Source organism: Anastrepha obliqua, chromosome 1 (assembly GCF_027943255.1).
Source record: "Anastrepha obliqua isolate idAnaObli1 chromosome 1, idAnaObli1_1.0, whole genome shotgun sequence".
Classification (NCBI taxonomy): domain Eukaryota; kingdom Metazoa; phylum Arthropoda; class Insecta; order Diptera; family Tephritidae; genus Anastrepha; species Anastrepha obliqua.
Genome location: NC_072892.1, coordinates 1,233,016 through 1,254,779, shown reverse-complemented (window position 1 = coordinate 1,254,779; position 21,764 = coordinate 1,233,016). Strand labels below are relative to the sequence as shown.

At 41.6% G+C, this 21,764-nt stretch overlaps 1 protein-coding gene across 2 annotated transcripts; it reads right to left on the bottom strand.

Annotated features, from left to right (window-relative positions):
- Positions 1 to 374: 374 nt before the first annotated feature.
- Positions 375 to 20,678, bottom strand: LOC129252990 (facilitated trehalose transporter Tret1-like). Of its 2 annotated transcripts, none has more exons than XM_054891200.1 (6): positions 20,457 to 20,678; positions 18,796 to 19,025; positions 8,305 to 8,435; positions 3,791 to 4,167; positions 1,901 to 2,313; positions 375 to 731 (listed from the first exon to the last, which is right to left on the bottom strand). In XM_054891200.1, exons 1-6 carry the CDS (start codon positions 20,524 to 20,526, stop codon positions 531 to 533), a joined length of 1,422 nt encoding a protein of 473 aa, XP_054747175.1. In that variant the 5' UTR covers positions 20,527 to 20,678; the 3' UTR covers positions 375 to 530. The 2 variants fall into 2 exon arrangements, with proteins under 2 accessions (XP_054747175.1, XP_054747176.1); XM_054891201.1 differs by having other exon boundaries at positions 20,594 to 20,668.
- Positions 20,679 to 21,764: the final 1,086 nt, after the last annotated feature.

Genomic DNA, 21,764 nt, shown 5'->3' with positions numbered 1-21,764 from the left:
GGTCAAACCATACCTCTTCACGACAACGCCAGGCTCCATGTTACACAAGTGTTCAAAGCTGTACTCCAAGATATCGAATGGGAGGTCCTTCAGTTTATTGATAAAATTATTATTTTTTGTTTAAATAGAATATTTCGGTAAAAACGCTACGAACTTATTCCCCAAACTAATATAATGAGTAGTCCACTAATTTGAGGAGGTGGCTCGAGGCTTGAAAACTTTGTTACTTTTTCATTTTCGTGCGAACTCGTGTGCCAAGAGAAATAAATATCCTAATCTGAGCCGATAGCTACAGCAGGCAGTGCTTGATAATTTTAATTACATTTAATACAAATAAAAATAATCTAAATTATCGCGACTCCTCCCTGCTGTGGCTAGGCCTGATTTTTTTATCATATTTTATTATTAGATAACTACATTATTTTTATTATAAAAAAATACTCCATATTTTGCATCTAAAACGAATGCATTATACTTTTTTTATTATCGTCTTTGAGATTCCTCGGACTTGGATATTACTCTGTGCCTTCCTAGTCTTGCTCCATTGATTTGCCTCTCGTCTCTTCGAGGAAAATTATCAAATAAATTCCACAAACAATGCAAACCCCAGTGCAGGAATACATAGTCACCGGTAGGCCATAGTTGTAAAGGAACATTGGATAGAGGTGAAGTGCACCAAACACGCAAATGCTCATGAAAACCATACTGATCGCTTGAGCTTGGCCGCGAATCTGAAAAGGTGATAAAGTGGAAAATAGAATTTTTGCATTATTATATAAATTTTCTATGTTTATAAAAATTTTCTCACATAACTTCTTCATCTTCGTTACACGTTCTTTACACATTCAGTCTAATTAAAATATATGAATTTCACACTGATATGTTAAATCAATTATAGATCCTTTTACTCCATCATCTCTTCTCCTACCTATATACAGGGTTTGATTGAAAAGTAATGAGCTTTATTTTTTTAAGCAGTTTTATTAAACCTTTTGGCTTATACAACTAATATTCTTCAAAATAGGACCCTTGAGCGTCAATACACCGCTGGTAGCGGTCCTTCCACTGCAGGAAACATTTTTTAAACTCATCCGCCGGAATCGCGTTCAATTCGGCTGTCACAGTTTTGTGGATCGCCTCGATGGAGTCGAAACGCCTCCCCTTTAGCTTTCTTTTCAGGAGCGAGAGCAAGTAGAAGTCCGGAGGGGACAGGTCTGGGCTGTAGGGAGGGTGGGGAAGCACCAGAACTCCCATCTTGGCCAATGCAGAAGTGTAGAGGAATGCGGTGTGCGCCTGCGCATTGTCGTGATGAAGGGTCCAATTGTTGACGAGCTCGGGCCGAACCCGGCCGACGCGGTTTCCCGCACATTGTAATAAGTTAAATTTAACTCACTGATCTGACGTAGACTAGCGCGACGGTCAATGTACAAAAATACCCGAACCCGGTTCACATCTTCGTCTGTTTGCGTCGTCGAAAGCCTTCTAGATAGCTGTTCGTCTTCGACGTCCTCCCGGCCTTCCTTGAACGACTTGTGCCACCGTTTTACCTGGGCACTGGACAGAGATTGGTACCCGTAAGCCTCCTTGAGTAGCCCAATGGTTTCGGTACTCGTTTTGTTTAGCTTTACACAAAATTTGATCGAGTACCGTTGCTCCAACGATCGCTGCATTTTCGCCACTGCAAAATCCTAACACATTTTTAAAACAGCTTTCACGCGCGGAGTGATGTTGACTGCACCGCTGTTGCCAGCGAACTGGGACCGGTTTCTAGTGGAAGGGAAAGGTCCAACGATCATTTTGGCCCACCATCCGATTCGGTTGATCGCTTGGCAGGCGCTCCGCGCGGGAAGGCTCATTACTTTTCAATCAAACCCTGTATGTAGTCGCTCTTTTCACTCACCTTTGCTGGTAAAATTTCGACAATGATCGTGTAGGTCAACCCAACAATACCGAAAGCAGCCGTGTACACAACCAATGCCATCAACACCACTGGCGCCCATTCGTATTGCGCTTTCGTCGCTTCATCAGTAAATTGCACAAAAATGCCGAAGGCAAACATCGAAGCAGCCATAGTCGCTGTAGAAGTAAGGAACAACACTTTACGGCCGAAACGCTCCACCAATACAGTTGAAGTCACTGTGCCTGCTATCTCCACCACACCCATATAAATGGTGCACTCATTGGGATCCATCGTTGAACCGGATGAAGCGAAAATGGCGGACATATAGCTGACAAAGACGAAGCTGCTCGAGAATTGATTGAGAATACATACAATGAAGGCGGTGAAAAATTTGAACATGGCCGACCTGGTTACTAAAACGAGAAATGGGGAAAGTTAGATTAGATTAGATTTGAAACTGGTTAGTAAGTTATGCGAATGTAAATGAGAATGAGAGTGAGAAGGCTGCTGTAGTTGAGGCTACAGTTACGATTGAAGTTGAGTTTAAAGTCAAGTTTGCGCTTGAATTTGAAATGATAGCTGATGTTGAAGTAAAAGTTTGGATGGACGTTGAGTTAGGGGTTAAGACTACATATGAGTTTGTGTTTATGTTTGAATGAATGTTGAGAGTGAACTGAAGCTTTAGATAAAGCTTGAAATATTTTCCGTTTGAAGTTTGGGCTGAGTTTATAGTAGAAAATGGGGTTGAAGCTGAGTTGAAAATTTAGATTTACAAATAAAGCTGTAGCTAATGTTATCTTTTAAATTGATTCTCAGGCGTACTTTAGAAGTTTGAATAAAAATTTTAGATGATATGGGTGAAATATTAGCATTTCAAGTTTTGCCTCGCTATCCGCAGTCCAGTTCACTTGGTTAGAGGCAATAACTTATACCAATAGTTACCAAAGCCTCCGTATTTGATCTAGTAACCCAAGGATTTCTGATAAATCAAGAGAAGAAGCAATTACCAATTAACGGTATTTGGTAGTCTACAATTTTCAATTCGAACGCGCCATAGTACGATATGTCGGCTCAACTGCCTTTTCTCCTTTCTTAATTCATGGAAACAGTAATTGTATCTATTCGCCCCATTCAGATTGAACCTCTTTTTGTCAATAAATACTACTTTTTCTATTCACCGGGATCCTTATTTGTAATGGAACTATAGGTCATGTGGCTTTTTTATGCTTCAGATGTGGCGCTTTTAGAACAGCCCTTCAAACAATGGATTTGCCGACTGCAACATTTGTCATTTCCTCATTTTTGCTGTTAGAAGCGCGGAATTTGATGCAATCTTAAGGATTTTGCGGGTTTCCTTCGGTGCCGCAGTTCTGCCTTTGTAGTTGTTACCGTAGAGGTGCCTTCAGAGGTGTTTCACGTAATGATCCACAACATTTGGAGTTCTTTTAGGAATTTGGCGATTTGAAAATACCTCTGAGGTCTAGATATCGTTTTGTGTTTTTCACGATCTGTTAAACCTTTCTGCTTTCCCATTTTATTAGAATTAAAAAGTTATCGACCAAGCACAATGAATGCTTAAACAAGCTATCCCTTTTCACAGCTTTAATGCGCAAATAATGTAGGCAAATTGAGCGCCTCTGTTCAAGTGAACCAATAAATCAAGCACAATATTGCAACTGTATTACCAGAAAACCTTGGATCAAATACGGTTGCTTTGCAGGTTCATTCACAAAAATTATTGCTCCTAATCAAGTGAACCGAACTGTATGTACTCGTACATACATTATATAGGCTACATAAAACTGAACTTCCAGGCCTAATTTGTGATTTCATCTGCTCTCTCTACGAGTACATAAATAAATTACTACGCATATCCACTTAGCCACTTACAAAAGTCTTTAATAGTAATGGGCGTCGCTAGCCCACCCGACAATATCATCTCTTTCAGCTCATCAAACTCACTGCTCGCCGGCATTGTCGGCTCGGGCAGTTCCATATCTCTCTTATATTTATGACTCAAAACCATCTCCCGCTTGGGAATGCTCTTGTAGAAATTGAAGGAATTCTCCGCTCTCTCAGTTCGTCCGCGCTTCAGCAGACACTGTGGCGTTTCCGGAAATGCCCAAGCAGCAATCAGATAAATAATTGGCAAAATGATTATTATGCAAGGCACCAAAAAGTAATCGAGATATGCGGGCAATGCATATCCAACCAAAATGCCGGTGCTGAGGAAACCCATAGCCATGGCAGTGAGAGCGCCACGAATTCTGAAAGTTAATAAATAAATCAATAAAGTAATAAATTAAAAAAGTGAATCAAATGAAAAATTCAAAAAATAAGTGTGGAGAAGATTAAACATTTCCAGAAGGAATGCGCGGCATTATCTGAGTGCGATAAGAAGTGCATGTCTTGAGAAGTTTCGTTGATCGTAAATGCCTAAAAATAGTTTTATTTTGGTTTTACTGTTATTAGAGCTTATAAAACTAACTCGGATACATTGAAGATTGCCAGAATTTATTTTAAGGTGATGCGAGTCTTCATCGCGAGTTTATTTCGCTAAGTAACTCTCTAGCAAATGATAAGTTTCTTGAGTTTCACTTTCGGGCAATTGCTTTTAATTTAGCAACAACGTAAATTTAGTTGGCCTACAAATTGCTTAGGTCACTCGAATTTGTTTTATGAGATGAAGATAAAATAAGAGTATGATTGTATGAACAGGTGTAGATATTAATAGCTATCTCCAACAGCTTTTTATTTATGTGTACGCTGCGCGATAGCGATTGCTGCCCTTTGCTAGTTTTTATAAGTTTTTAGTGTATCTTTATGGTTAGTCTAATAAATTACACAGGTTCACAAATTTGAATTTTGTTCTGCTTTTATTTTGACTTACTATATATGCAGAATTCTGCTGATTCCGGAGATGCAGTCATTTACCGTTATTCAGCCAAACAACTAAAGTGTGTCCACTTAATAACTCGCATCTTAGGAACCAGTTGAACAATCTTAGCTTCTGTTAAAATGATTAATAATTTCAGATTTTATATTTATTTTGTAAAAACTGAAATAATTTCACATTTTAACAGAAAAAAATAATGCAATAACGAATTAAATATACAATTTACCAGCCTTTTTAAAGGCGTGCGAGTCGTTAAGGTAAAGGTAAATTTCATCATTTGTTCAGGAAAATATATTATTTTGTGCCCAATGCTGTCTAGGCTTAGACTTAAGCATAGCTGCTTTGCAGCTTGATGGAGAAAGGCAGCAATTTGATAACGATGGCTTATATCCTCTTTGCCTTCTGAATTTCTCTAAGGCATTTTTATTAGGTAAATCATGGCCTTTGTTGCAAAAAGCTTAAGAATTTTTTGGATTTTCTGATGGTTCGGTGAAGTTTATGATTAGGTAACTTACGGAAAGAACTTAAAGGGTAATGTGCAAGGCTGGCTGAAGCCGTCCTGTTTGGTTGGCTTCAGTGTGCCTCAAAGTTTTATCCTTGGTCCCCTTTTCTTTAGTCTTTTTTATGAAATGCGTTATTTTTTTATGTTTTTCTTTTTTCCTAAAAATATTATTATAAAATCTGAAGTGCAGGTTCATAGAGTAGTTCACAAGCTTAATGATGATTTCAATAAAAAGAAGTGTGCATGTCCATATACCTCGACGTAGCTAAAGCTTTTGACAATGCATGGCACTCTGTGTGGCTCCATAAATTAAAAATATCTCTAGCTAATGACTTTCACCTGATGTTTAAGAGTTACATCAAAGTTAGGAAATTCTATGTTAAGTGCAGTCATCCACCCTATAAACGCAGGCATTTCCCACGGCAGTGCCTTAGACGTTATATCTCTCATATACGGCTGGCCCACCGGTACTGAAGTCCGAAAACAGCATGACTGCAAAATTTGCAGATGACACAGTCGTAATGGTATCATAAATCTCATCGAAATTAACACAAATAAAACAATGCAAGTAAACTACGCAAATCGAAGGACAACCAACCCTGACCAATTATGGTTGGCAACTCCGACGTGCATATTGACACCAAAGCAAAATATCTGAGCATTTTGAGCGACTCCAAATTAAATTGGCAGGACCATATAAAGGAAAAAAAACGAAATCAAGTTAAAAATCGTTTCAAGAAGTTTTACTGGCTGCTTGCACCTCAGTCCAAATTAGCATTGCTTTATTTCGCTGTACTTATATAATATTATATATCGAGCGACAATTGCAGCGATCTGGAAATATGGAAGCTATGAAATAAGAAATATGGAGGTTTGGAACACTGCTGCAAAAAGTAATCTAAGTATATTACAACAAGTCCAGCCTAAAATACTCAAGACTATGACCGATGCACCTTGCACCTGCATATCCAACGCAGACATTCATCGCGATCTTGATATCGATACTATTGACGAGACAATACAAAGCGCTAGCAGAAGACACATAAGTCGACTATTGACTCACATAAATCCCAAATAAAGAAAAAACTACCTGAAGTTGGCTTAACCATCGAAAACCAACATATCATACATAGTAGTTAGATTAGATAGATTGCTTCGGTGTTTGCACTTCGATCTCATGACCTTTTGTGCCCTCTAGCCCTCTACATACATACCTCATCCAGACCCAGTTCCCTTATTAAACTCAGGTTAGAGTTGGGTGGTAGAAATTACAAGCATCGGTGGACCATATCCCGCTAATGTGTAGATGACTACGCAGTCTGCAGTTTATCATTGGGGAGGGTTATGAGTCTTTTAAATCCCTTTTGGTTGTACCCTCCCAATACTGATTTCGCCAGGCGTAGTCCCAATGTTTGGTGCTAGCAAACATCCCTTAGCCTTAGATCTTCACTCTTAAGCTTCTCCTTGATGGTGTATTGTCTCATAGCAAGGCAGGGCCCGGGTCCTGTTAAGTTAATTGCCTATGCAGTTAATCATCAACTAATCGCATTTATCATTGTTGGTCACTTGTTTTAAATGCTCCGTATATTTCTTTTAAATAAGCTGGAGGGCATTAGCTTCTTAATATCTCGTTGTAAATAAAATTACTTATTGTCTAACGACAGGTGTAATGTTTTATGGGAGTACATAAAAAACAGAAATTTTCGCTGAATGACGGTGAATTGCAAATATCTTGAAAACTTGTCCATAAAAAATAACTCGATTCTCGGAATCAGCGAGCGATTCTGCATAGGAAATGGATAATATCATCCACTGTCCACATTTGCTGTAAACCAGTGTTATCAGCAACACACTCCTCTCTGAGCAACTACGTAAATGTGTGTAGGTTTGTATTTATCTCACTTTGTATCAACACTAAAAAAACCATAGCCTTTCTCAATGTAAGTCAGCTGCTGGCAGGTGTGTTGAAATAAGTGGGCGTTGAAAAATGTTTCGTCTACTGATATATTTATACTTGCATTAGGGGTGTTCATACCGCTATAGTATATGTAATTTTTTTTATTCTTTGAAATATCAAATTACGTATTTAAATTTTTGTTGCTTTGCAGCTATGTAAAGGTAAATTTATAATTATATCGAAGTGAAGTTCTTAAGTTATCGCATACATTAGGGTTGCTCATGCATTTGTAGATTTCTTTTGTTATCTTAAATGTCAACTCTCTGGGTATGGAAATTTGGAAAAAATGGGACGTTAGGTGCTCAAAAGCGCTATCCAATTGGTCAAGGAAAAACGTCTCTATGTTAGTTGCTTTGATCACATGCCACTGCCTCCTAGTTCCACATTCTCAAATATTGAGCCTCATTTCGACTAAAGCTTAAGTTGCAAGAATGAGGACGAGGAAGAGTCTTTCAAGCATTCTCTCGGACATTGTCCTGCGTGACATGGCAAGTTTAGATTCTTTGGCGCATCGTTTTTGAATGATACGGATGATCTTAAGGATTTAGAGACAGCCAGATCAATGGGGTTGCACTTAAAACAAAATGGTTTAATGAGGAGTAGCAGATAAACTGGCACTGTGCTATCGCAATGGATCGGCAGTGGTCTAAGTGAGTTGGTTTAGAGATCGACAGCCACTTCTTCCTGCCTACCTACATAATTATAAATCTATGTTTTTTTCGTTTATATAACTTATAAAGGTCCTTTGTTTGATTAAATCAAAACAAATCTTGAGTAATGCATGCATTAGGGGTGTCCATACATTTATTAATTTTTGCAATATGTTTGGCATATATTTTCACAATTTTTTTTTATGGAAATAGTAATTTGAAATTTGTTGCTTTATATCAGTGTAAAAAAATAAGCTTTTATTTTAATTTTTTTAAATTAATGAATTTTTGTACTTTTCTTTTAAGATTTATGCGATTTTTTGTTGGGTCTTAATGAATCATCCTCGATTCACATCTTATTTTTACTTAGTCTTCTATTATTTTCGCTTGCATACTTACTCTTTATCTGATAACTCGCTTATGAATATTGGAATGACCACATAGAGGCCGCTGCTCGTAAATCCAGCAAAAAAACGTGCCGCATACAAATAGTCGATGCTCTGTGCCGCATAGCTTAAGACCCAGAAGAGCTATATGGATTTGAGTGATTAAGAATTATTACTTCGTTATTTAACTATATTATTCTTATTATTAAATTAACCTATTAGAGAGAGAGAGAAAAAATAGAGAGAATAAAACGCTCGAGAGACCTACCAGAAAATTATAACTGGCTTGAATTGGGGTTCAGGATGAAGATGATTTCCTGTTGGCTTAGGGATGGTAGTATGGTGAATGACACTCAAAATAGGCCTAAATTATAGACGGAATACTTTTTTAAGCTGCAAAATTGTGATAACGGAGGAAATCACCGACAAGATAAGTACATCAGTCCATTCAGGACACACTAAGTCTGTCAGCTTAAGTGCCGCTGCCGACCGTCGCGTGAGAACTGTGAAAGATCTCTATGAGCTCTTTTAAGAGCTTTTCTAAGGTAACTTCCTATCCTGGATTATTAGTCGAAAATACTGATACCATCAGTCGCAACAACTTCACTGCCAGTTCAAAGCTTTCTACACTTGCAAAAGAAACGATACGATTAAACTTGGTTCTAGAACAAAACGAAGTATCTCCTATCATCAAACAAATAGTCAGCGCATTTCCATCTTAGTGTTAAGTTCACTGTTGGAAGTTATAATTTTCATGTAGAAGTGGACTTCATATATAGCGTTTTTCAATAGGTGCGCTTCAACTTTTTTCCAATAGGGAGGGCGAACGACGCAATATTTTTTATTTTTCGCTTGTCATTTGTAAACTTCATTAGTATACATTTTATCATGGAACGCTACACACTTGAGCAACGATTGCAAATTGTGCAAATTTTTTATGAAAATAATCGTGCAAATTTTTTATGAACATTTATAAATTTTCCAAAAAATCATCTTCAGTGATGAAGCTCACTTTTGGCTCAATGGCTTTGTCAACAAGCAAAATATGCGTTACTGGGCAGAAAGCAATCCACACGTGATTCATGAGGCACCGTTGCATCCCGAAAAAATCACTGTTTGGTGCGGTTTACATACTGGCGGCGTAATTGGCCCATATTTTTTCGTTAACGAGAACGATCGCCACGTTACTGTAAATGGAAATCGATACCGCGACATGACAAACGATTATTTCTGGCCGCAATTGAATGGTATGGACTTAGACGACATGTGGTTTCAACAGGACGGGGCCACAAGCCACACAGCACACGCTACAATTGATTTGTTGAAGAGTAAGTTCGATGAGCGCATTATTTCCAGAAATGGACCGGTCGAATGGCCGCCGCGCTCGTGTGATTTGACGCCTCTAGACTATTTTCTTTGGGGTTATGTGAAGCCATTGGTCTACAGTAACAAGCGGGCGACGATTTGTGAGCTCAGAGCCAATATTGAACGCGAAATTGCTAGAATTTCGGCTGATTTATGCAAAAGAGTTGTCGAAAATTGGGTTCAACGATTGGACTTCGTAAAACGTGCACGCGGTGGTCATGGAAAAGAAATCGAATTTCATACTTAAATCTATATGTTCGAACTCGATAATAAAAAAAAAAATTAGTTAAAAAAGTCAAACCGTTTGTGTTTTATTCAAAAAAAAAGTTGAAGCGCTCTTACTGAAAAAGGGGTGTAGGGCAGATCGCCTCCGCGTGGTGCACCCTGGGTAGCGCTAAATGATCTGCGGCCTTAACGGCCTTTCTGAACGATGACGACCCCCCCGCTTTCTGATTTGGACTTCTTCTTCTTCAATACTTTTTTTAGACATTTTCTGACCTGTGCTGGTAGTCGCAGCATTCTGCCACCTGAGTATGCTGAGGTGAAACTCAGCAGAAATGGCTGGTGGGCTAATGACGTGACTGCCCCCGTCCCGCTAAAACCTTGGCAGGCCTCGGAGTACGTTCCAAACCCGTAGCCATTGGGTTGGCGGTGTAGGTGCGGTTGAGACGACTCCCGTCTTTGTGTCCGGTCTGGCTCTGAACGCATGCCCCATAAGGACATGCGTCAACCCTCGCATGGCCTCCCTGCTACGGCACAGACAACCATGGGACCCTTTAAGGACGACTACACACTACGGGTTTGGATAGCGGCTCCGAGTGGGGACCCACTCAATAAAATAATGAACAACAACAACAAAACAACAACAACAACAACAAACAACAACAACACAACTAACAACCGAGTCCCAAAACCAACTCCCTCAAGACAGGAGGAGCGAAATCGCCTCCTAGGAAATTTTTGCCCCGGGGGGCAGTCTCTAGTGGGGGTAACGCATCGGAATCGATGCGTAAGGTAGCAACCAAGGGAGACACCGAGGGAAAGTCGGAATCGACTTTCAATATTAATCGGGGGGTAAAAGGTGGGAACCCGCCTTTGATAGGTAGTGGAAGACAGGCGGAACCGTCTGTAATTCTTAAAGTAGGGGCGATGGATGGGAAAGCCAGCACCAGCAAGGGGCTTTCCCCTAGTTTTCCGGGGACTTCGGGAGCATCTCTCCGGGGATCCTCCATTAAGCCTAAACGGCAGCTAGGGCAGAGTAAACGGTCCTTCTCTGATCTTCGCATGGCTACCAAGATCCTGGAGCGCTACGGTGGGCAGAATGACTCTCAGGTATCTGAGAAGCATTCCCAGACGCTCGAGTGGGCCAGGAAGGTCATTAGGGGAGCAGAGGAGGGCAGTGAAAAGGGAGTGGAAGCGAATGCGCCACAACCGGACTCGGGAGTTAAGAGACAACGCTCCCTGGAAGAGGATATCCCGCAAGAGAAGGGGCCCAGGATTGGTGGTGGCCCGCCAAAATCATTTAGCGAAGTCGTTAAACAGGCGGGCTCGATCATTCTGGGAGTAATGGACAGCGGTAAAGATGACGGCGCCATCTCCAGGGAGGAATGGAAGAAGGTAGCGTCCGCCATCTCCGCAGTATTTATGAGGGTAGCGAGGGAAAACCCTGGCCCCCCCCCCCCCCAAGCTGTGAAAGTGCAGGATGGCACTACGGTTCATATAAAAGAATCGTCTGCGCTGACGAACGGTCAGCCTCAATGTACAGGGCGGCAGTAGCCTTGGTGGGAGAGGTATGGGAGGGAGCTAAGCTGAGGGTAGTGGACCGAAAGGATCTACCTGTACGTCCGCGAGCACGTGTCTGGCTCCCCTCCGAACCCTCTGCCTCGAAGGAGATGGAGAAAATCCTCCGCTACTGCAACCCCACACTTCCCACACACAACTGGAGGGTGGCGAAGGTGGAGAAGACTGAGGGATCCTATCGGCAAGCGCTGATTCTGCTGAATGCAGAGTCCCTCAGTCCTCTCGCTGAAGCAAAAAGGGTCATTAACTATGGCTTCGAGAAGGTAGTCCTTAAAGTCTACCAAACCGATGCCAGAGGAGATGCCCCTGCACATCCGGACGTGCTGGGAGACGTAATGCCCACAGTGGAGGAAGCTCCTGTGGACATGGAAGTGGAATCCGTCATGTCGGAGGGTGACAATGCTGATGACGTTCGCTCTTTACCGGGGTCCGTCATAAGCATCGGGTCGTTCTTCGACAGGGCGGAGGAGGAGAGGCTTCTGGCCTCGGAAAGCGAGGACGCCGTCCTTGGGGTGATGGAGAGGATACTGGAGGATAAATCTTCAACACTCTAAGGCGGCGTCCGCCAACCTACTAATCCACCTTGAGCAAGGTGGAGCTGACATAGTCCTGATCCAGGAACCGTGGCTGAGCAGCAACGGCATTTCTGGGCTCAGGACGAAAAGCTACAATCTGGTGGCGTATAGCGGGACAGGTAAACCAAGATCCTGTATACTCATCAGAAAGGAACTTAATGCATTTATTTTGCCTAATTTCAGCAATGAAGACATTGTAACGGTGAGCCTGGAGGGCCCTCCTGGGAAACTATGGCTGATGTCAGTCTACATGGCACATGACGACGAGGTGGAACCACCTCCGGTGCTGCTAAGGAAAACCCTAGCTGAAGCAAAACGCAGGAAAATCGGCGTTATTATAGGCACTGACGCGAACTCCCATCACACCTGCTGGGGAAGTTCAGACATCAATGCAAGAGGTGAGTCACTTTTTGATTATATTCTAAACGAGGACTTGTTTATTTGTAACAGGGGTAAAGACCCCACTTTCATTACCGCAGCCAGAGAGGAGGTGCTTGACCTCACTCTGGCTTCTTCTTTACTGATAAACCGAATCTCCGATTGGAAGGTGCTAAATGCTCACTCCTTCTCGGACCATAGGTACATTCAGTTCTCTCTCGCTCAAACCCGTCCAATAAGATCCCCCTACAGGAACCTGAGGAGGACGGACTGGGATGCATACAACAGAAATCTACTGAACCTACTCCCCAAAGCACCGGGAGGAAATCAAGATCTATCGGAAGAAGCGATCGACGAACTGGTGGAGACTTTCACCTCAGCTTGCAACAACGCCCTTGAAACCTCTTGTCCAACAAAAGCTTTTCCCAGGAAGGAAAAACCGCCTTGGTGGACAGCGGAGCTCTCTGAGCTTAGGGTCTCATGCAGACGCCTTTTTAACAGGGCTAAAAGAATAAGATCTCCCTCGGGATGGGAGCTTTATAAGGCAGGGCTAGGAATATATAAGTCCGAAATTAGGAAAGCTAAGAGGGACTCTTGGAGAAGCTTCTGCGAAAGCGTAGAGGGCTGCCATGAGTCCTCCAGATTTAGACGAGTACTCACGAAGAGTTCCGCTCCCTTGGGGTACTTAAGAGACGAATTGGGACGTTGGGCGATGAGCAGCGAGGAGTCACTAAAGTTACTTCTCGACGCCCATTTTCCGACGAGCCCAGCACCTAGCAGCACCGGCCTGGAAAGTAGATCAACCTGCACTCGAGACCGGGGCTGGTTGATGGATAAGCGCCGCCTGTCTTGGGCCATTGAATCCTTTAGACCCTTCAAGTCGCCTGGTCCTGACGGCATCATTCCTGCACAACTGCAAAAGTCAGTGGAGGTATCATGCCGTTGGTTGAGCCCTATCTATGCGAGCTGCATAGCCAGGGGCTATATACCGAGGTCATGGAGGGCCGTGAGGGTTGTCTTTATACCCAAGGCAGGCAAGTGCTCGCATGTCTCCCCTAAGGACTTCAGGCCAATCAGTCTCTCATCTTTTTTGCTAAAAACCCTTGAGAGACTGATTGACTTGCACATAAGAAGCGAAATTCCTCGGGGTCGGCTGTCGCATACCCAACATGCTTACTGCAAGGGAAGATCGGTCGAATCTGCCCTGCACACAATTGTGAAAGAGATTGAGGAGTCTCTTTCTCAGAAGGAGCTTGCGGTGGGCGCCTTCCTCGACATCGAGGGGGCTTTTAACAACGTCCTCCCGGAGGCAATCACCCGGTCTCTGGGTAAACTGGGGGTCGAAACCGACCTGATCAGATTTATCTATAAAATGCTCAGCGACAGAACGGTCGCGGCAGAATGGGGCGGCATCTCCATTCACCGGCAGGTGAGTAGGGGCACTCCGCAAGGTGGTGTTCTCTCGCCCTTCCTCTGGGTCGCTGTTGTAAATGACTTGCTGGAGGAGCTGGTGAAAGGGGGCTGCAGGGTGGTTGCCTACGCGGATGACGTCGCATTAATCGTCAGAGGAAAATTTGTGGATACTCTGTACAACCTGATGCAGGGATATCTTAACGTAGTTGTTAGATGGGCAACGGACTGCGGCCTGTCGGTGAATCCTCTTAAGACGGAGCTCGTCTTATTTACGAGAAAACATAAAATACCTAGAGCTCAACTTCCCTCACTAGGGGGCGCTCCGCTGATGCTTTCTGACAAGGTTAAGTACCTAGGTATTATCCTTGACAGCAAGCTCACATGGAAGCCCAATATTGAGGAAAGAGTGAGGAAAGCAACAATCGCCTTGTATGGATGCAAGGGCGCTATTGGTAAAAGATGGGGCCACTCGCCTAGAGTTGTTTTCTGGCTATACAATACTATTGTAAAGCCTATCTTGTTATATGGAGTCATAGTCTGGTGGAACTCACTAGAGAAGACGACATTGGTGAAGAAGCTGGAGAGAGTCCAGAGGTCGGCACTCATTGGAATCAGTGGGGCGCTTCGAACGACTCCTACTCTGGCGCTCAACGCAATGTTAAATGTGGTACCCGTAGACATTGCAGGCAGAATTGCCGCCTCGCGTACCGCAATCAGACTGAGGGGCTGGAGCTATAAGCTTAACCTCACTTATGGGCACTCAAGCATTCTCAGAAACTTCGAGTTCATCCCTCTGTCAACGGATCAGTGTATACCCTCGTTTAGTCCTACCGGAAGCTTCTCCACTCATATTCCGTCAAGGGAAGAGTGGAGAGAGGGCTACACTTGGGGACAGGGCATGGTGAACTTGTTCACGGATGGATCGAAGTTGGAAGGAAAGGTTGGCGGAGGAGTCTTTTGCGAGGAGCTCCCCACCAGACTCAAATTCAGGCTACCGGACCACTGCAGTGTGTTCCAGGCAGAGGTAGCCGCAATCAAGGAGGCAGCCTATTGGCAGCTCAAATGCGTATTAACGGTCAAGAAAGTAAATATTTACTCCGACAGCCAAGCGGCAATAAGGGCCCTCGGGTCTACGACGGTGCATTCGGAATTGGTCAAGGAATGCTTGACCTCGCTTTCGACTGCGTCCGAATTCTTTAACATCAGCCTCATCTGGGTTCCTGGTCACAGCGACATTGCTGGAAACTGTGAGGCGGATGAGCTGGCCAGACAAGGGACATGCGAGGTGATTTCCCCGCGAAGGGAGGGAATTGGGATCCCCCGACTACCTGCGGTCTGCTCCTGGAAAGATGGGCATCGCACCAACTCAGCGAGCGCTGGGCAAGTACACGAACGTGTAAGGTCGCGAAATCCTTCTGGCCACGTGTGGACCGCAGGCGCTCGGGCGAGCTTCTGAGGCTGACAAAATTTCAGCTCTCTAATCTCGTGGGTTTTCTCACAGGACACAATGCGCGAGGAATGCATGCTGTGAGACTTGGAATGATCTCGAGTCCCTTTTGCGCTGGATGTATGGAGGATGAGGTGGAATCATCTCAGCACCTTCTCCTTAGCTGCCCTGCTCTGGCGGGGCTAAGATCTAGGCATCTTGGCTCCTACTTCTTTGTCACGCCTGCTGATATAGCTGGCGTTGACATTAAAAATCTGATGAATTTCATCAGCAGCATAAAGCGGTTGACGCAAACATAGTCATCGTTCGTAATCGTAATCCGCACGCTCCCAACTATCCCAGCACCACCTCTCCCCGCCCTCTCCCTGTATCCCGCCTCACCCCTCCATAATGGCATCACAAAGGACGAATCCTTCTTCGTCCAAGTGTGCCCATTCCCTGGGCAACCATATCAACCTAACTAACCTCTTACTGAAAAACGCTTTACTTGGGTAGACGCCCTAATAGCATAAGCAGCGTCAGGTTAGAAAGAACTGCAAACTCATATTGCCCGGATAATCGCAGCATATAATTTGGGCTGCCCTTGAAGTGTTCGAGAGAACTGTGCGCTTCGGAAACAGCGAGTCTGGGAGATGGTGAAGAAGAAGAAAATTATTTACTATTAACACTTCGCCTTATGAATCGAGCGACGATTGTGTGTGCCCCTTTCGATGAAAGCTTTTCTAGTGTGTTGATACGAGTTTTTCACTTTTAGTCAGAAAAAGTCATTACGTGTCTGATACGAAGTTCTCATTTTAGGCACGGAAGTAGATTCACGTCTCCCACACCTTGCTTTAAGGTAAAGGGTTTAAGACATAAATAATAATTAATAATTAAAGATAACAATAAAACAAAATCCATTCTAGATTTTTTTGAACATAGTTGGAATAATCATTTTGAAGAAATTCCACTAACCCTCTCTCATATAAAGCCTCGCGCTTATTGGTCTACTCGTTTGAACTATGTAGAAGGTTGTATAAAAGGCTCTTAACAAAGCTTCCGAAACTTTTGTCAAGGAGATTATCGTTATATGCGGCCCAAGCCTGATCCACTCCTATTGGCTAAAATTGGCTACAACTGGATGATCACAGGCCCGAATGAAAAGTTTGCCTATAGGGAAAAAGTTTATGTTATAGTAAACGATGCCCTGACAAGCCCACCAAGCTCCAAGCAATACTTTTCTGCACGTCAATCCCAAATTGGCCGCTGTTTGCGCCAGCGCAACCGACCACAATTGGCTTAGCCTTACCTTGACCTAAGTGGTCCGCTTTTCATTAACATTCACCCTCCGCTTCAAAATTCAGGAAAACTTTGTTGAGATTTAATAGTAGCTCACAAATGGAAATTCAATTCGTGACGGTTTTTTTCGATAATTCGTCGGACCCTCATATATCGAGCTTCTTTTTGTATTCAGCCTTATTCAAATGGTTCCAAATGAATTTTTGTGCAATTTTTATCCTTTGGCCACTTGGGCACTCTGCACATTTTTAGCCACCTGGCTTGTCGCTCTGTTTTCGAAGAAAAATTATGTAATGTGCCGGATTTTCTATTTGTGTGTTCATTTTTGATGCGCCCCCAAACAATATTCAGTCAAGAAAACCACGAACCGAATCGAATCGTTAAAGCGAAAGGCGCTAGGCGATTTAAAATAAAGTTTGGTATTCGAAGCAGCTGATAAGAAAAACTAAGTTGAGTCTTTTCAACACAAAACACAAATGTTTATGAGCCGCTGTTTTCGTCGAATTCTATGTATCTGGTGGATCGAAAACTGGGTCTCAATGCGGTTCTACTCAGTAAATGTAACCAAAGGCCGATACGTATTGAGATTCGGGAAAGCAAATGACGCAGGCCCGCGCACGAAGTCAGCAGAGCTGCTTTGTGCTGTAATCCATAGGGAGCACGAAATAGAAGACGTTCAAGGGGCTCATGGTAACGTTGCAAAATAGATGACGTTGATCGAATAGACGGAAACCTGACATGGGTTTAACCTGTGCAAAAGCTGATAACCGAAATCAATGTGTCTCATTTGTGCTAAAACTATGAGCCCAGTGATCGGCGCGATTGCAATTAATCATCAACAAATGAATTATATCTCTTTACTACTCTTTATACCAAACTTTTTACGTGATGAAAAATTTAAATTCAGTCTCAAATTTCGTTTGAAATGAAAACTTGATTTCGATATGGAATTAATTTTATTAAACAAATTTAAATCGACTATGGTCGTCTATAATTTATGGGTCTTATTTTAAACTGTTAGTACAGCCTTCTTGGGCCAAAATGTTGCTTGTTAAGTGCGGAGAAATAAAAAAGTAGGGACTTCACAGACATAAAAAAGAATTGATAAAAGTTTGTGTAAGGAAGAAGAATTATGTCTCAACATGTAATGTTCTTTTTTTTGCGAAATTATTGTACGACATTATTATTATACCATCTATAGCGCAGATTTATATTCGCTAGAGCCAGTAAGATCCCAGCTGATGTGTCCTTTCAACAATTCTAATATTCTTAAAAGGCTTGGGTCTCGTGTGAAATTACTTTTGAACTAACCTAGAAATTTCAAGCACATCTTCACCGGAAAGATTTTTTGGATTTACTTAAGGGTCGAGTTGGCTCACAGCTTATTAAGGGGGAAGTCTACTGTGACAAGGGAAAAACAGGCTTATTTTCCGGATTTTATTTCTAACAAAATATTGCTCGTACATAAAATCTATTTAAACTCTTATCTTTATTATATATTTAAGTTTTTGAAAAAAAAATTTTAAGTCAAAATATTCAAAATGGCCGCTGTGGCACTTCTGCAAAAGCAGGTCCGCTTTTCTATACGGTGTACACGATATCTCGAGTTCTGATAAATGAATCAGCTTAAAAATTTAATTATATATTCTCTGTAATAGTGTCTCTCGTCTGACATAGGATTTTTTTGATATCGTTATTTGTTAAATTGTTATAAACAATAGTAACATCAATTTTAGGCAAAAAAAAAGAAAAAAATTTCAAGAATTTTTTTTTCAACGCCAAAATTTTTTATCGACATAATCCTACGTCAGACGAGAGTCAATACTATGTATATGATAACAATAATTTGTTTTTTTGTTTTAGATCACCGAAACGTAAGATTTCATGTACACCGTTTAGGCACCTAAGAAAAGCGGACCTGCGCTTGCAGAAGTGCCACTGCGGCCATTTTGAATATTTTGACTTAAAATTTGTTTTTCAAAAACTTAAATATATAATAAAGATAAGAGTTTAAATAGATTTTATGTACGAGCAATATTTTGTTAGAAATAAAATCCGGAAAATAAGCCTGTTTTTTCCCTTGTCACAGTAGACTTCCCCCTTAAGATTTTTTCTGAGTAATAAAATACAGTTCTAATGGATTCTAAAAATATTGCTACACAGTAACATTTATCGTGGGATCTGGGTTTTCATGTTAAAAATAAATAGTTCCACTTATTTCACTAAATTAAATTTACACCAAACTCACTATATGGGGAATCGCCAATAAGTACATGTTGAGCTTCCTACCCAAACGGTCCAAAGTGAGTCCAAAGAAAATATTACCAACCAGAAAGCCAATACCGAAAAGTGAACCAATCCAAGAGACTTGTTCTGTGGTAATCGTAAAATTTAGCGGTGATTCAGACGATTGCAGCACCTGAATGATGGGTGAGAGCCAACCCAGGCTAATGCCATGTGTGAAGGTCATAATATGAGCTGGAAAGAGGCGAACACAATACACGAAAATATCAAATATGTAAGTATTTATATACAATAATAAATATGAAAAATTGTTTATTCTAAAATCTCAAATATTCAAACTAAACTGGAAGTATGTTTTAGTCGATTTTTTGAATTGGTAGCGAATTCCTAGCACACAGCCTTTTTTATTTATTCTTTCCTAAAGTTTTAACAATGTGAAGCTTACTTAAGCTCCCGTTGAACACCTTTTTTAAAACCTTTGGTTGGGCACTCGGGTCTAGCCTTTTTTAATCCTGCTCGAAGACCCTTACTCAAAGGATAAAGCGATAGAAAATTAAATTTTAATAAGCTACCTGAAAGCTCGAGTCATTATGTTAAATTCACGTCTAAAGTCTAAAAAGTCTGACCAGACCTGAATGCCCAACGCAGGGATAAATGATTTTGTCAGTCGATGGAAATTAGGAACATCAACGACGTTCCCACGACAGCCGGTTCTTCGTTACTGGGACGACCTGAATGTAACTCCTCCAAAGTCTGCCGCTCCAGTAGTATTCTCCGTACATGTATGGGGAATGTTTATGCTGCTATAAAAACAACAAGTAAAGTAGTGAAGTAAAGGCCGCTGCTCGCGCTGCCATGGCCACCATTTCAAGGCAGTTATTAGCTATTTCACAGACACTATGAACAAAAGTCGCAATTTTGACTTGCGCAATAAAAAACAAAATATATTTTTAGCACAGACCTCCAGTACATAATTGAAAGTCTATTACCCAAACGCTGGTAAGATTCGTAAAATTCTTGAAGCAGTAAATAACAAAACTTTAATAGCAGCGGCCGCCGTGACCGAATGGATTTGTTCGTGACTAACATTCGGTAGCGGATGTGGGCACGAAATCCCAAATCGATAAAAAAATAATAATTGACGCGTTTCCCGAGCTCCTCCTCCTATTTATGGGGTGTTGTGATGTTGTTTCACAAATGGAAGGACCTACAGACCTACCATTGCCTGCCGAGGCGTGATCGGTATTAGACACAACTTTTTCTATTATTCAAAGTTCATGCACGGAGATTCGCACCCTCGAATGGTAGTCACGCATCAAAGCAATAGAAAAGGTTTCTTTCTAATTCTGTACAAACCTTTGAGTATATGGTTGCTATGAAAAATCTCTTTATAAAAATCTATCTTCCATTTGTGGCGAAAATGTCAAGATGCACACCCGAAATTGGAGTAGGAGCTCCGCCCAATAACCAATAATGGGTGCAATAATATAATATAAATATCACCCCTTCGCTGGCAAAAAATTTCTTCGGCAATTTAAGAAAACTTGACTGGTTGAAAAGCGAACGAAGATGTCAAAGTAAAGTCTTATAGGCGACTTTTCACAGCCCTTTTTTCTACAGGCTTTTAACTTCACTAATAGCGTATTTTTTTTTAATTTTGCTTACCAACAATTGCTACCAAAATTTGCATACGATACCGTTTACTCCACATCGAGATGTTCGCTGAGTTGGACATATTTATTCTATTTCTTTGATTATTATTTGGTTTTAGAAACAAAATCTCAGTATTCACTTCGGCTCACTTTCAAATCAAAGTAAGTACTTCGGTAATTAACTGCTCTAACTATGCTTCTGCCTGTTTTCAGCTTCTACTTTCGTACATCTGCCACATATCAATCACGGCGACTGACAGCTGACGCGGCCTTCCATCGCTCGTTTTTATATCGAAGTTTATCTGTGTGCTTAAAATTTCAATTTTTTAATTATAACATTTGCATAAGCGGCAAGCTGGCAGGTCAATTACACATATGTACATACATACAAGTAGACGTGCGGATGAATCTAGATTTGGCTGGAGTTATATTGGAATCTGCCTGGTGATTAGATAAGTTTATACCGGAGTATATAAAACTTCTTCGAAAACATATTTAACTCTTTGATTGGCAGCAAAATTTGTAAAAATTATTCAAAAATACACACAAACCAAAACAGATTATTTCAATTTAATTTTGTTAAATGGACATTTGTGTATTAAAAAAAATATAAATACCATGCAAAAACAAAACAAAAAAAAACACAGATGGAAAAAATCTGGAATGTATTCCCAACATTTTTATTTTTATTGTTTTAATGAAAATTAATTTTTGGAAACATTTAACTCTTTGATTGGCTGAAAAATGTGAAAAACTATTCAAGAGAGACCTTGAGTTTTACGGACCTTTGTTATGACAGAAATACAGTCAGAGATTTGCCATTGCGTGCCGAGGGGCGACCGCTAATGAAGAAATTTCGGATTAACAGCATAGCAGTCTCGGCAGTGTAATATCTGCTAACGGAGACTCAAGCAAACCGCAAAAAAACCCAAGCGAACTTTTGGCACACTCAAATCAATAATACGGCGCACAAAACTCAAAATACGCAACTCAAACGTTAAATCTACTCCACTTTACGGTTGCGAAACTTGGAATGAGACATTTGCGAATATTCAAGCCCAATCCTTCGCATCTATTCGCCCGATAATATATCTAATATCATCCGTGGACCCGTACCAATCGAATTGCGGTACGATCAGAAATTACAAACTGAAAATTTGGTTGGCTTGGCCATATTTCGAGAATGCCACCTGAAATCCGTAAGGCAGCCGGCGAAGGGGCAGACGCGTGAAAACCTGGAGCTAGAAACTAGAAGCAGACATAGCAACCGACAAACAAAAGCTGGAGCGAAATCCATATTTGACTTTTGGCAAAAATACTC

What these genes read in the sequence shown, in the direction of transcription:
- LOC129252990 (XM_054891200.1), bottom strand. Translation starts at nt 20,526, where the DNA reads ATGTCCAACTCAGCGAACATCTCGATGTGGAGTAAACGGTATCGTATG. An exon ending in AATTTTGGTAGCAATTGTTG is followed by an intron (nt 19,026 to 20,456) that starts GTAAGCAAAATT and finishes GCCTCTTTCCAG; the next exon opens with CTCATATTATGACCTTCACA. An exon ending in TATTGGCGATTCCCCATATA is followed by an intron (nt 8,436 to 18,795) that starts GTGAGTTTGGTG and finishes AAATCCATATAG; the next exon opens with CTCTTCTGGGTCTTAAGCTA.